General features: G+C 41.0%; 1 protein-coding gene across 2 annotated transcripts in view; it reads right to left on the minus strand.

Moving 5' to 3' along the window:
• The window catches only part of cadm2a (cell adhesion molecule 2a), a 195,174-nt gene that overhangs the window by 47,479 nt on the left and 134,691 nt on the right, over positions 1-13,004 (minus strand). For both annotated transcript variants that reach the window (XM_054625826.1, XM_054625825.1), the window contains exon 2: positions 7,533-7,682. In XM_054625826.1, coding sequence (XP_054481801.1) covers positions 7,533-7,682 — 150 coding nt within the window. The remainder of the gene's footprint in view (positions 1-7,532; positions 7,683-13,004) is intronic.

The raw sequence follows: 13,004 nt of genomic DNA on the forward strand, positions 1-13,004 counted from the left end.
TACAATAGCCTGTGAGAAAAAATATTTGAATATCATGCATGAGATCATGCATGGGAGGGAAATGGTAATTGAATTTGTTCATTTGAAAGCTGTTGACACTCACTTACAAATATCACATTATATAGTTTTTTTACTTACTTTAAATCATTACATTAACATTTTGATTCCTTCGAAAAGGAGACTTTTAGATCCAGTAACAGTCAAAAATAAATACAAATAAAACAACAACAAATAAATTGTTATTAGAACATTTAAACAAGGAGAAGAGTTGCCAGTACATGTGAATGCTCAGTCTTGATCCAATTTCCTTATGTTAGTGAGTTAAGACTGAATAAAAATGCAATCAAACCAAAAATAAACCGATGACTCACTGTCTTGGCTGTCACTGTTTTATCCTGCAGAGCACTCAGATTCTCTTTGCTATGACAAGATGACCAGCACCTTAATTTAGTAACCCTTGACACCCCACCTGAGATAAACATATATCATCTTTTAACTGCCAATAGATGGGTCCGCTTCAGTAGTCCCATTTTGGACACAGCTATAATGCATTCAGATCTAACGAATGTGTGCTGAATGGCAAATGTTTATGACGTAGTAATCCACGATGCTGCCAGACTCCTGAGGGTAGGGATGGAAAGATAATTAAAGGGAAGAAAAAAGGCATCGAGAGCCACCCATTGTCACTCCCAAGGCTTCAAGTATCGCAGCTTGGTCAGTGCTCCTCAGTTTCTAACACAGACACACATTCAGTTTGTTTATGCGGTACACCCACCCGCAGCATTTTGGGCACAGTAAAGGCAGTGCTTTGGGTTGAGAAATGAAAAATCAGATGTGGATGTTGGAGTAAAGATGGGATGAACAAAGGTTAGCAAATTACAGTAACCGTGTTGAATAAATTATTTCAATGTCATACCTTAGCCACTGCTCACACACGATGAGACCACTAATTAGGCCAGCAAATTTAGCCTGGAAAGTAATTACACATTGTTTTTTGTCTCGTATGGGAATAACGACTACATTGTAATTATGCCTCACTGCAAAATTTCTCCATCCAGGAAATAAAGCTATTATCAGTTCTTGAATTACAATGAAACCAAAGGAGCAATTTGTAAAGAGATATTAGCCTCTTTTGAATCTTATAAAGGAGAGAATCCCTTTTGCCCAGTGCTCATCTCTCTCTTGCTGTCGAGGCTTAAGTCCCTCAGTGGTAAGTGATGGAAAGGACAAAATTGGGTACTTTCGGGACAATGACTTATTTGAAATTCAAACAACTCTTCACAGCCATAGGAGCACCTTCGAGAGGACGTAAGACAAGAGGAGTCTCTTTCATCTGACTAAACGTCTTGGAGGTGAGCCTCAGCTCTGACATTAAACAACAACAGCAGCGAAACCGGCACCACTCAAAGGACTGTAATGGAGTCAGTTGCTACATTTGTCTTTGAAAAAACAATATGTTTATGCTAATTCTCTGTGGCTGACTTTAATAGAGGATGTAACTGACACTCTTTGAGATGCAACACATGCACATGCTGGCATACGGCACAGACAACAATCTGTTGAATTAGACAACAGAAATGATAGATTCAGCAGATATTTTGGACAGTTTCCCCGCATATTCCTGAGTCCGTCTGAATTAATATGAATCTATTACCGTATTTTCCGCACTATAAGGCGCACTTAAAAGCCTTTAATCTTCTCAAAAAACGACAGTGCGCCTTATAATCCGGAGCGCTTTATATATGGATTAATTCTGGTTGTGCTTACTGACCTCGAAGCGATTTTGTGTGGTACACGGCACTCTGTCAAAATGTTTTAGTACGACTTTGGTAAACTACAAAGCCGCACCGCTTGCAGCATTACGGCTACCGTAGTCAGGAGCGTCGCGGAGTAATACATACTGTGCTTCACCATAATATTACAGTGTGTGTGTATAAGGACCCAACATGGCTCCTGTCAAGAGACACGCTTACGACGCGGACTTCAAACTCAAGGCTGTCAGTCACGCAGTAGAACATGGGAATAGAGCAGCTGCGAGAGAATTCAACATTAATGAATCAATGGTACGGAAGTGGAGGAAGTTTGACTGACTGACTGTTTTGTTTCGCTTAATGCGCCTTATAGTCTGGTGCGCCTTATATATGAAAAAAGATCGAAAATAGACCATTCATTGACAGTGCGCCTTATAATCCAGTGCGCCCTATAGTGCGGAAAATAGGGTATGTATGACATGAGTAAAGAAATTTATGTTATCTATGTGTTTTTATTTTAATACACCGCAATGAATAAGTCACATAGACTTATATTTTTCTACTAGAAGAGAACATTTCAGCACTGACTTCCAAATTAAACCTATACAGGAAAAATGTTTAAATATTTATCACTTGAAATTGAATTGTGTTCACATTTGCAAAATCAAACATTAACCTTGAAGAAAGTAAATGTTAAACTGTATAAAACAAATGTCTAACTACGAACAAAAACAGATATTCTTTAAAGAATTGTTACAGAGAAAATTATGCACAAAGTTGGTGAGTCGAGGTTGTATTTCTGAGCAACTGTGTGCTTTCCCTAATCCCGATACTCTTCTTCTTCCTCCCAACAGGCAGCAAGGACAATTAATTTGAAACCTACTGTGCTCAAAGGCGTTTGCAGCTGAGACATCTTTCCTTTCTCCCGCTGCCAGTGGCACTTTGGAAATGCTCACCATTTCAGTGCTCCCATCAGCATGTGCATCTGAATTTGCCACATTCAGCAAGACAACTCCCAAAGCACGCAGACATGCACACTGATCCAAAACAGCAACACAATTCTGGGGCCTCAGTAGTATCCTTTTTGCTTTTCATATAATAACAGAGTTTTTGGCTTCTTTTTCATTTCCAATCTCGGAGCTGTGCACTGGAAATGCCATGAAATAGACCCCCAAGACCGACCCCTGGTGTGATATGGAATGACCTGCAGAGAACATCAACTGTTGAATTTGTTTTTCAATGCAGCTTTTTACTGCTGCTCTTTCCGGTAAGGGAAAATGTGAATGGCTAGAAATTGAAATGCTTTGCATGCTTTCACTTATTGTATGCAAAATACATACAAACACACACGTGCACGCACGCACATATGCACAAACACACACACACATATACACTTGCACACAAATGCAAGGCAGCCCAGTGGGCAGACGGATAATGGAAGAAGACTGTGTAAATCCCATATGTGCTTAATTCAGACACTTACAAGAGAGTGTGATTCATACTCTATTACACTCAACTAATACAGCTGCGAGACGCACAGGGCACAATCATTTCAGCAGGCAAGAACCAACAAAATAACACCCATGAATCCTCTTTATGGGGACTCTACTGAAGAGGGTGTGAAAGGTCAGGAATAAAGCCTTTGTACTTATTAGCCATTAAAACAGTGGTGGCTTTGCGCCACACCCACAAATTGTGTGGATGCATTTGTTAGCGTGTGAGTGTGTATCCGTGCCTGTGAATGTGGGCAAAGATAACAAGGGTTTGCATCCCATTTAATGGAAGGAATTTCTCTGCAGCAGGATGCAGGTCTCCAGTATATAAAGTGTTTATAATACAGAGCTTTTCTGCAGATCACGTTAATGGCAGGCCATTACATCTCAGGAATGAGCTGTGAGGTTGATGAGCCTATTAAAGTCTTATACCACAAATCTCTCTTCAGTATATATCTATATCCTTTATCTTAGTAAAAACAATATAAAGTCAAAGTAGTTTTAGCTTAATTTATGCTGTATTGTCAAATATTGCAAAAGGTATCTAAATTCACACATTTTAACTACTTGTTTGAGTAAACACATTTAACAAGTCATTTTAAATAATTTCAAGAGTCAGTAATTCAGGGTCCACTATTATGGCTAACCTGTAGAAATATTACCTAAATTGTTGATTTCTATGCGCTGCCAGATTAACTGTAGATATTGTGGAAATGTTTCCAAGTTGTTTTCATTTTGGTCCGTAACCCATTGAAGTACCTTAAAAAAATACACTACCAAATGGCTGATTGGGTGCGATGAATCAACTACCTGTCACTGTTCAAGTTGTGCCACAGAAAGTAAAATTATATGTAACCAATGTAGTACTTTCACACCATCAATTACACACAAAGCCATAATTCTGTACCATATAAGGCTCAGGTGATTTGGTTTGTTCCATTTCCTGTAGGTTTTATCCTCTAAGAGCTGTCATTAATGGGTTTATCCCCGCGCACATGCACAGTTTTAAAGATTTATTTAGCACCCTTGTGCCATGACAAGGCCTCTCACACGTTCGCAGTTGCTCTTCAGCGTCCAACAGTCAACAACACCTTCAGGACACTTTAACGTCGGAACACCTGCACTTTCCCCGGACATTTCCAAGACTGCTGTGAACAACACAAGTTTGCTGGCTCAGATTCCTCCACTGCGGATTCTCCACATTTGCAGGCTTCCTCCGTCTCCACAGCGGGCAGGAAGCTCGCAGCAGCGACTCTCTCCTTCTCCAATCATTTACCTTCCGCCAAGGCACTTTTTCAAGACTTCCCAAGCATCATAAAAAACAAGGCAAAGGCTCGCCACAATCACAATGCAGCTGGTGAAGCTCAGTCAGTCCCTCACATTTGAAGAAATCCTTGTTTAAAACTTGCTTTGCGGAATTATTAACCACCACCCATCCTTCAAAGTGAGTTAGTGGTGATATCTCAGCACCCCCGGTGTCAGACTAATTTTTTTAACGCACAACGTAGGTTGCTCATACTCTCACGCGTTTTCAGCACCCCCATTCAGCCTTCCAATGGGCTTTGGACGTTCCACAGATGTGAATGCAGACGCTAATATAGCTTATTGTGGCACAGCATGTTATCAATGAATTCATGGGTGAATTCGTGGGTACCCAGGATAATTTGGAAAGTGCGATCATCCATTGCCCAGGGATAGGCCAGTAACAGTGGGCCTGACCACTGAATGGGAATACTTGGAAGAATGAGGGCTGCCCCATACAGTGTGCGAAACTACCCAAGGTGCTAGCGACCCTTCTACTAGAGAGCGTTACTTGGGCAGATGGACCGCTTTTCAGTAGTGTGTGTGAAGAAAGGGTTAGAACCAAAAGCCATGTCAAACCTTTGTAGATAACAATTAAGTCCCCAGAAAGGTTTAGTGTAGGGGTTTTCTCCCCGCCCCACCAGAATGAGACAGAAGAAGCATTTCATCGACTCAGACCAGAGTGCCCTTTGTGTCAGTATGTTGCACGCATGTTTAACATAAACATGACGCAGCAACTGTTCCTTCATTACAGAGGTCACTCTTAAGACATGACTTTGTCAAAACTGCACCAGTGTCCCTGGCTGTGTAACGCCATCACACTAGCCTACAGTGCTGCAGGAGAGGGGCCTCCGTTGGGCTTCATCCTCATCCAATGGCCCTCCTCAGAGGGATGGAAGTGGCAGACATCATGACAGCAGCATCCTGTGTGCTTTCATCTGTTTCTATCTGTTAAATCTATCCTAAACCTCCCTAGCTCATATAGTGTTCAATGTGCTAGATGGCAGAGGCGCCCAATAAGGCACTTATAGGCGGCACTAATCCGATCATCACAGATTAGCAGGACTGCATAGGGACCATTTGATACAGAATTGACCCTTCCCTAAGCCTCTCCCTAGAATGGCCATTGTCAAATCCTTCGTTAGCAACTGGAACTAGGCACAGGAAGCCAGTAACCTAAGAGAAGAGATTTTGGTTATGTGTGTGGAAGAATTTACTCCCAGCTCAAACCATTGGACGACCAACAAAAACTTTGTTTACGCCAAAGTAAGACACTAACAGCGCCAGCTGGCTTTAGACGTTAGCTAACAAAGATGGCTGGATATGAATTATAATTCATTTATGATATCCAGTGTATGGATCAAACCCTTGATGTGCAAGCAATATCCTGGTGAACTTTAAACAAATGGAAAATGAGAATACATTATTCTTATATTAAGATAATGAAAGCTAAAGTGAGTCAAAACTAAATGTTAACTTACTAGCCAGAACATTGTTGTTCCCGTATATGTGTGTCCTTCACGTGCGTTGACAAGACATGGTGTGCCTGACACTTGAGGTGCTCTCTGTCTACAACTCTCTGATATGTCAAAACTATTAATTTCAATAATCTGCTCTTATCTCTTATCAAATATCTCTCAATGATATTGTTGATAATGCCATATTGATATGCCAGTTGCAAGAGCTTGACAGGCCTAGCAACAGTAACCAAGGGGGGAGGGGCTTAGTGAAGGTCAATTGACATCCCCACTCTTCTGCAACGGCAGTGCTGTGTGAAGAGAGTGTGATATATCTGTCTGGACACGCAGGCTGTGTTAACCGTGTCACAGTCAGTGCCTTCCCTGCCCTTTTTACGTGTGGGATCGACAGTTTGTGAAATGGAGCGTGTTGTTTTCTTGTGGACCTTGGTGACACAGTGGGGCATTGAGCACATCAGGTTCGCACTAATCCAATAGCGACACCTCTCAAAATAGAATGTTAGATATGTAACGTAAACTCCAGATTCTAGGTGAGTATAGGTGTAGCCCTCTAAGCTGTGGGCCCCACCTACTCTAGCTGAAGAAATGCTGGTTTAAATTGTGAGCAGAAATCACTCATGGCAACGGCGGACGTGTGAGGGGCCTGGTCAGGGCACAAGGCAGCAAAAAAAAACTTCCCGACTGCACGGGGATAAACCCGGAATCTGGCATTATTATATCTAAGTAACATTCTTTTCGCTGAATTTGTATTCATACTGCATTGTGTGTGCTAGAGGCAGTACGAGCTAAGTACTACAGTTTTGCAGTGAAGGGCACTTGCACAGCTGGGTGATTGGTTGACTTTGAGAGTGTGCAGGCTGTTTCTGATGTTCTAATTTGATATAAACAATTACATGCAAGTATTGAGTGTGCACCTTTTGATTCAGATTCCAACCAAATTATAATAGTGTTTATCCATTTTGACTCTTCAAATATACACAATAAACACTTCTGACTGACTAAAATTGACTGCACACAAACAAACAAACTTAAACATTCAAGCCCCAACTTATTCATGGCAGGTGATGCTCACGACTTTTTATCTCTGCAAAACCAGTCAAAAAGAGAGCTGGCCATATTTGTTCTCCTTAACAGAGGGGTGTCTGTAAGCTTGACGGATTAAGTGGAAAAAAATAATAGCCACATACAAGCCATCCCAAAAGGAAAGGTGTGTGTTTTTTTCTTTGCACTGTGAATGCACTTTCGGTGAAAACAGAGCATCAACAGGAAAACACAGACACATGAAATGTGGGACAGATGGTTTGACACAACAAAAACAGCAGCTTATTCAACTGACAAACACACAAAAACACGAGGGGTTGTTCAAGTTGCACTCCAGCCTAAAAAAACCCCCACAGTTTTGTGTGTTTTGTGCATTTCTCAACCACCATAAACCTAACACAGGGAATACTCTGAAAGACTGCATCTGTTGTGCAGCAGCTGCTGTCTGTCAATATTCAAAAACTCACCTTTCTTGTCACCAAAAAAGAGGGTCTGCTGTGCTGGGTTCGACCACTGGAGGGAGGTGTTGTCGTTATACTCCACACGGCAGGTCATGTTCGCCGTCCCACCCTCTGTCACCGTCATATTCTGAACCAGTGGGTACTGACCGCTGATGCCTGTAACATAACACATAAGAGAAAAAAGAGTAAAAAAAGAGATGAGGATGCATCAGCAAAGGGGGAGACAGAAAGATACAAGGATAGACTGAGTGAAACAGATGGTGCATGTTTGATTGCTTGATTTGTAAGGTTGCTTTGTTAATTAAACTCCCTTAATAAATTTCAGATGATCATATAAAATTAGAGCAAGAAAGTGATGTGATTTTAATCGAGTTGGTTCATAACGATGTACATAAATGAAATAAAAGACTTGTCTGTCTCTGGAAGAGCAAGCCAACTCCACAAACTACAGGACAAAGAGAGGAAATCTGGTTTATGTCTTCGAAAAAAAGGCTTAACAAACTAATTAAAAAGCAAATGTTCGGCGAGGATGGCCAGTCACTCCTGTGTGCTAAATTGGACCCTAACATAGAACACAAAGGGGGCATTTAGCTTGCGGTAACAACCATGAAACCTCAACTACACAGGGAAGACCAATTAAAAAACATTTTTAGTAGACTTGTGTACATCAGTGGATGCTGGTGTGTGCAATGTCTGCATCCAATGAGAGAAACAGAGTTGTATTATTGCATGTGAGTAGTCCGAGTAGAGATAGTTTCCAGCACCATGGACAGGTCACTATTACAATTGGTTTGTCAGTAGCTGCCAGTTTTGAGAACTCTGGACAGCTCACTGTTGTGAGAGTGTGTGTGTGTGTGTGTGTGTGTGTGTGTGTGTGTGTGTGTGTGTGTGTGTGTGTGTGTGTGTGTGTGTGTGTGTGTGTGTGTGTGTGTGTGTGTGTGTAAGGGAGGATGTGAGCAAGTACATAATAATAACCATATATCTGTCCCTGTCCCTATTCCCAGAGGACAGGTTTTAAAGACTGTGTGACTAAAGGCTTAGGTAAGAAAGATTATTCATCCCCAGCTAACTCTCCCATCTTAAACCACCAATCCCCCCCCCGGGAGAGGATCATGAAGCTGAAAAAAACATTTATAAGGGAATAAAGAAGTAAGAAATAGTTAGAATTGAGGAGCTTTTTTAATTCCATTCCTGTGTGATTCTGTTTGATACCTTCCCATTCAAATGCTATTAATGTGTTAGATCGCATTGAGTTGGCAATTTTGTGTTTCCCTCACTTTAGTTAATGACTGCACAGGTACGATAAACAAACCGCCACACAGCGCTTGTCAGCAGGGTTAGCAGGTGAGGCAAACCCCGTCTCTGACAGACCCCGTGGTGAAGGACGTGTTGAGAGGAGAGAGGGTGAGGTGAAGGAGGGGAGGAGAGGTAGAGGGAGGTAAGTCAAGGAGCATGGGTCATTTCCAGTGTTGATTAAGGCCTCCCGAGGTTAATCATGCGTGTGAGAGATAGAGAGGGAAGAGCAGGGAAACGGGGGGGAAATGGATCTGAGCTATGGGAGGCTAGGAATATGTTTTATTCATGAAAGTTTTGCATGACGCATGCTCTGCCAACGATTTACCGTTTTCGTGCGCCAGCCCTCGCTCGCTTTATTACTTTCTCTCTCTTTAAATCACTTATTTCTTTCTCATTTTTCTCACTCACGCAGTTGGGCAACATACAGCCCAGTGTGAAACAATTTATTTCTTTTATGCTGGCCGCAAAGGGAAATTAATGGTTAACTGCCACACCGAATGATGGTGATGATGATTTTTGTGTGAGCTTCTGCACAATATGACGTAGTTGAAAATTCTACTCCATTACTGCAGTGGATGTGTCCACTGCAGATGTAATTGAAGATGGAGACAATGAAGGCCCATTGTTTTGTCAACCCTGTACTGATCCCTGATTTAATGTTACGGCAAAGTGCTTTTAACGTGCCCCTTGGGGAAAATGGGTGATTCAAAATATAGACTATGGAAAAAGGAAAAAATATATATTACATACAGTACTTACTGTGCATACATTTGAACCAATATTTCTTACATTTCCGACAGAATGAGATTTTTTCACAACACTTGATGCTCTCCATTACAGGTGTCACACACGACACAATGCATGTATACTTATCGTGACAAAAAGTACATATTATAGCATATATTTAAGCCACTTGTACCAGTGCCTATACAAAGTTACAATAGTCCGGGGAACCCTCTGCCTAAGCCCTGCATTGGTGTCTGGTGAAACACGTCCAGTGGGACTGAAAGGGCCAAAGGGGCCACAATGATGGTTATGTTAGAGTAGTGCAGTGTGTTCTGTGTGCCTAATTGGCCAATGGAGTAGGTTCTTCCATTCTCCCCCCTGGCCACCCAGACCTGATTTAAATGTATCTCCTGAGGGAAAGAGGCAGCTGTTCTCTCCTGATTTCCATGTCTAAATTTAGGTCCTTCCCTCACTTCACCTCCACACTTTCTCCTACTTTCAGTTTCTTGCTCTCTCTTTTCCAGTTCACATCCATTCCACTCAATTCCCTTCTCTCAATTCCTCTCTCTCTCTCTCTGTGAGCCTGGTTGATCCCTGAAGGGTGGCATTTCCACTTTCTTTGTCTCTCATTTTCCGTATTCTCTCTGTGTCCTGGTGCTCCCCAGTCTTTCAAATGTATCTTGATCCTTCCTTCTTTCCTGTGCTCAATTTGGCTATATCTCTCTTGGAGAGTGGGGTCAGTTTAATTGCCCTCCACTTTGACTGACATGCCAAGGCTAAGCTAGGTCAACAACATCCTCAAGTGCATGACATTATGAAGTAATGACATAATGAAATTAGCTTTGCTTTATTTAGCTTTAGTCGGGTAATATATGCGTGTCACCTTTATTGTCTTATACTATAGAGCAAGGCAAGCCTTGATATATTTATCGTTGACTTTTGTAAACGTGGGCTGCAGATGCCTCTAAACAAGTAGCAAATCCTTATTTCCTCTATATTCTCACACTTTACCCTTAACACAGCTGTTTCCCTAGATGAGCTGAATCTTTAATAACAAATCTTTAAGATTTAATGGGACCACTCAGTACCCTCCAGTACCCACTGTATGCACAGGCTAATAATCAAGGCTGGCGGCAAAGCTTCCCCACAATCATATGGACTTGTGCCTCCCACCACACACTGTCTCCAATATTTCTCAAAAGACCAAACTATTATTTCTATGCCAAAAGTAGATGCCTGTGCGGCCAGTAGAGATATTCCCATGACACGCAGGCACATTCGGACAGACCGTACCTGTTGTCAAAGCAAACTACAGGACAAATAATACTGATAAGAGTATACCGGATGCTTCCTGTCTGTGCTCCGACGTGACCTTTCAAGCAAGAGCAGCTGAGTCTACTAACCTTTCTTATTTAGGCATTCAAGAAGCAGAGAAAAAGAAAGAGATGCAGGGAGACAGACGGACGGCCTGGAGCCACTGACCTTTTTACCAGGACTGGAGCTCAACTGAGCTGTAGAGCTATGATGTATAGGCTGGGAATACAGGATTACAAAATGGATCGAGGCAGTCCACAGTTTTGATTAGCCGATTCACCTTTTAAGCCCGTCAAACATAAAAAACCCATAAATGCAGAATCTGGATTTCATCCCGGTATATTTGATTTCAAAGGATCAGTCTTGTTTTCACAGTGCCATCATTTCTATTGGATATATAAACACCAAAGAAATCTGGAAACACTGTGATGCTGCTATAATGAAGCAAGAAACAAAGTGGTAGGACAATCAGTTTGTTAACAAGTCAAAAGTAGGTAATCCTGAGAATTAGCGTACTCGTAGTGTCGGTAATAAAACGTCATTATAACATAAGAACTGTTTGCTTGCACTACGGTAAAGAGAAGGTAAAATATGAACCAAAAATATGGTACAGTATGCAAACCGGGACAGATATTTACAAAAGACAGTTTGAGTCATAATCATAAGCCTTAGTTTTTTATTCTGATAAAGTTTGGCTAACCTCAAGGTTGGTTTTAAATAACAACTTGCAATACTTTTTAATTATCTTTAATAATTTATATGTTTTTTTATGAATTTTTAACATGCAGGTAAAAATAAAAAAGTTGTTATTTTTATCACAATAATAACATGACCTCATGTGGCTCACTGTTCAAAATGCCACTCAGAAGATCATGAATGAGATGCAGAAGATTACAAAGGACATGACAGCTTTGCCATGAGCAACTAGAGTCTATAAGGTTATGCAGGTGGCTACACAGCTGCATACTGAAGCTTCTCAGACTGAGTGATTCTCAGAGTGTCAGGCAGCAGGGTGGCCCAGTGATTGGAGAGACCATACAAGGTCGAGAGTTTGATCAGCTAAAGAGCTGGTCTGAATTCATCACCAACAAAATGTATCCTGTCAAAATGTCCTTGAGCAACAAAACGTATCCATCAAACTCCTCACTGGTTTACAGCAACATCAAAATGTTGAAAACGCAAATTAACCAGAATTTTCCGGCAGGTTTTTAGTTTTTTCTGGGCGAGAACCAATTTTAGCCGATGATATGGAACACAAAATGTTATTGGTAACTTCCTGGAAGAGAAGCTGACATATCAGACAAGTGCATCATCACTCCCCGCTCTCGCTCTGGGACTCTCCCTCTCACTGTGACAATTTTCACACAAGCTCCTTCCTTTTTCTCAGGAACATGTCATGCTAACAGACAGTCTTGTTTCTTTCTCCTTCGCTTTGACCTTTTTCACGCCTTCTATCAACATTCATCCCAAATCCATGTTGCATCTCAAATGTGATTTATCAACATTTCATAACACTATTACACCTGAAAAATAAGCCTCCAGTATCCAAATTGAAATTAAACTGCATGTCCATGTAACAATCAAAGAAAACAGTGTGACAAAACTATATATGTGTCTTCTTAATTAAGAAAGGTGTAGGGTTTCAGCACTGAAAGTCATTTATTTTCTGAATCTCTGGAAAACAGAGAAGGTGAAGACACATGTTGTGCAAACCAGTCGTTATAGATGTTAGTCTACGGCGCAGAAAATTTTCTACCGAATGACAAAAAAACGAATTAAAAGCATTAACAGTGGTTTTGTTTGGAATGAGAATACAGTTACATTTACATTGACTTCATTTCTAAGTGAAAATACTTTCAATTTATTCTTCATATATCTAAGGATGTATGCATTTTCCATGACAAAACTCAGGTTTATGAAAATACTTTCTGAATATCAATTAATGTAAATCTCATGCTGCAACTAACTGATAACGAAATACATTTTCTCCTTTCTGGTTCTTATACCTGAAGTGATGAAACCTTCTATTTCTCTGAATTTGTTGAATTCTGTTTGTGTGTGTGTGTGTTTGTGTGTGTGTTTGTGTGTGTTTGTGTGCGCTCTTTTGACAATGATAAGACTCCTGCTGTGAGCAAATTGAAT

Source organism: Anoplopoma fimbria, chromosome 24 (assembly GCF_027596085.1).
Source record: "Anoplopoma fimbria isolate UVic2021 breed Golden Eagle Sablefish chromosome 24, Afim_UVic_2022, whole genome shotgun sequence".
In the NCBI taxonomy this organism is placed as follows: Eukaryota; Metazoa; Chordata; class Actinopteri; order Perciformes; family Anoplopomatidae; genus Anoplopoma; species Anoplopoma fimbria.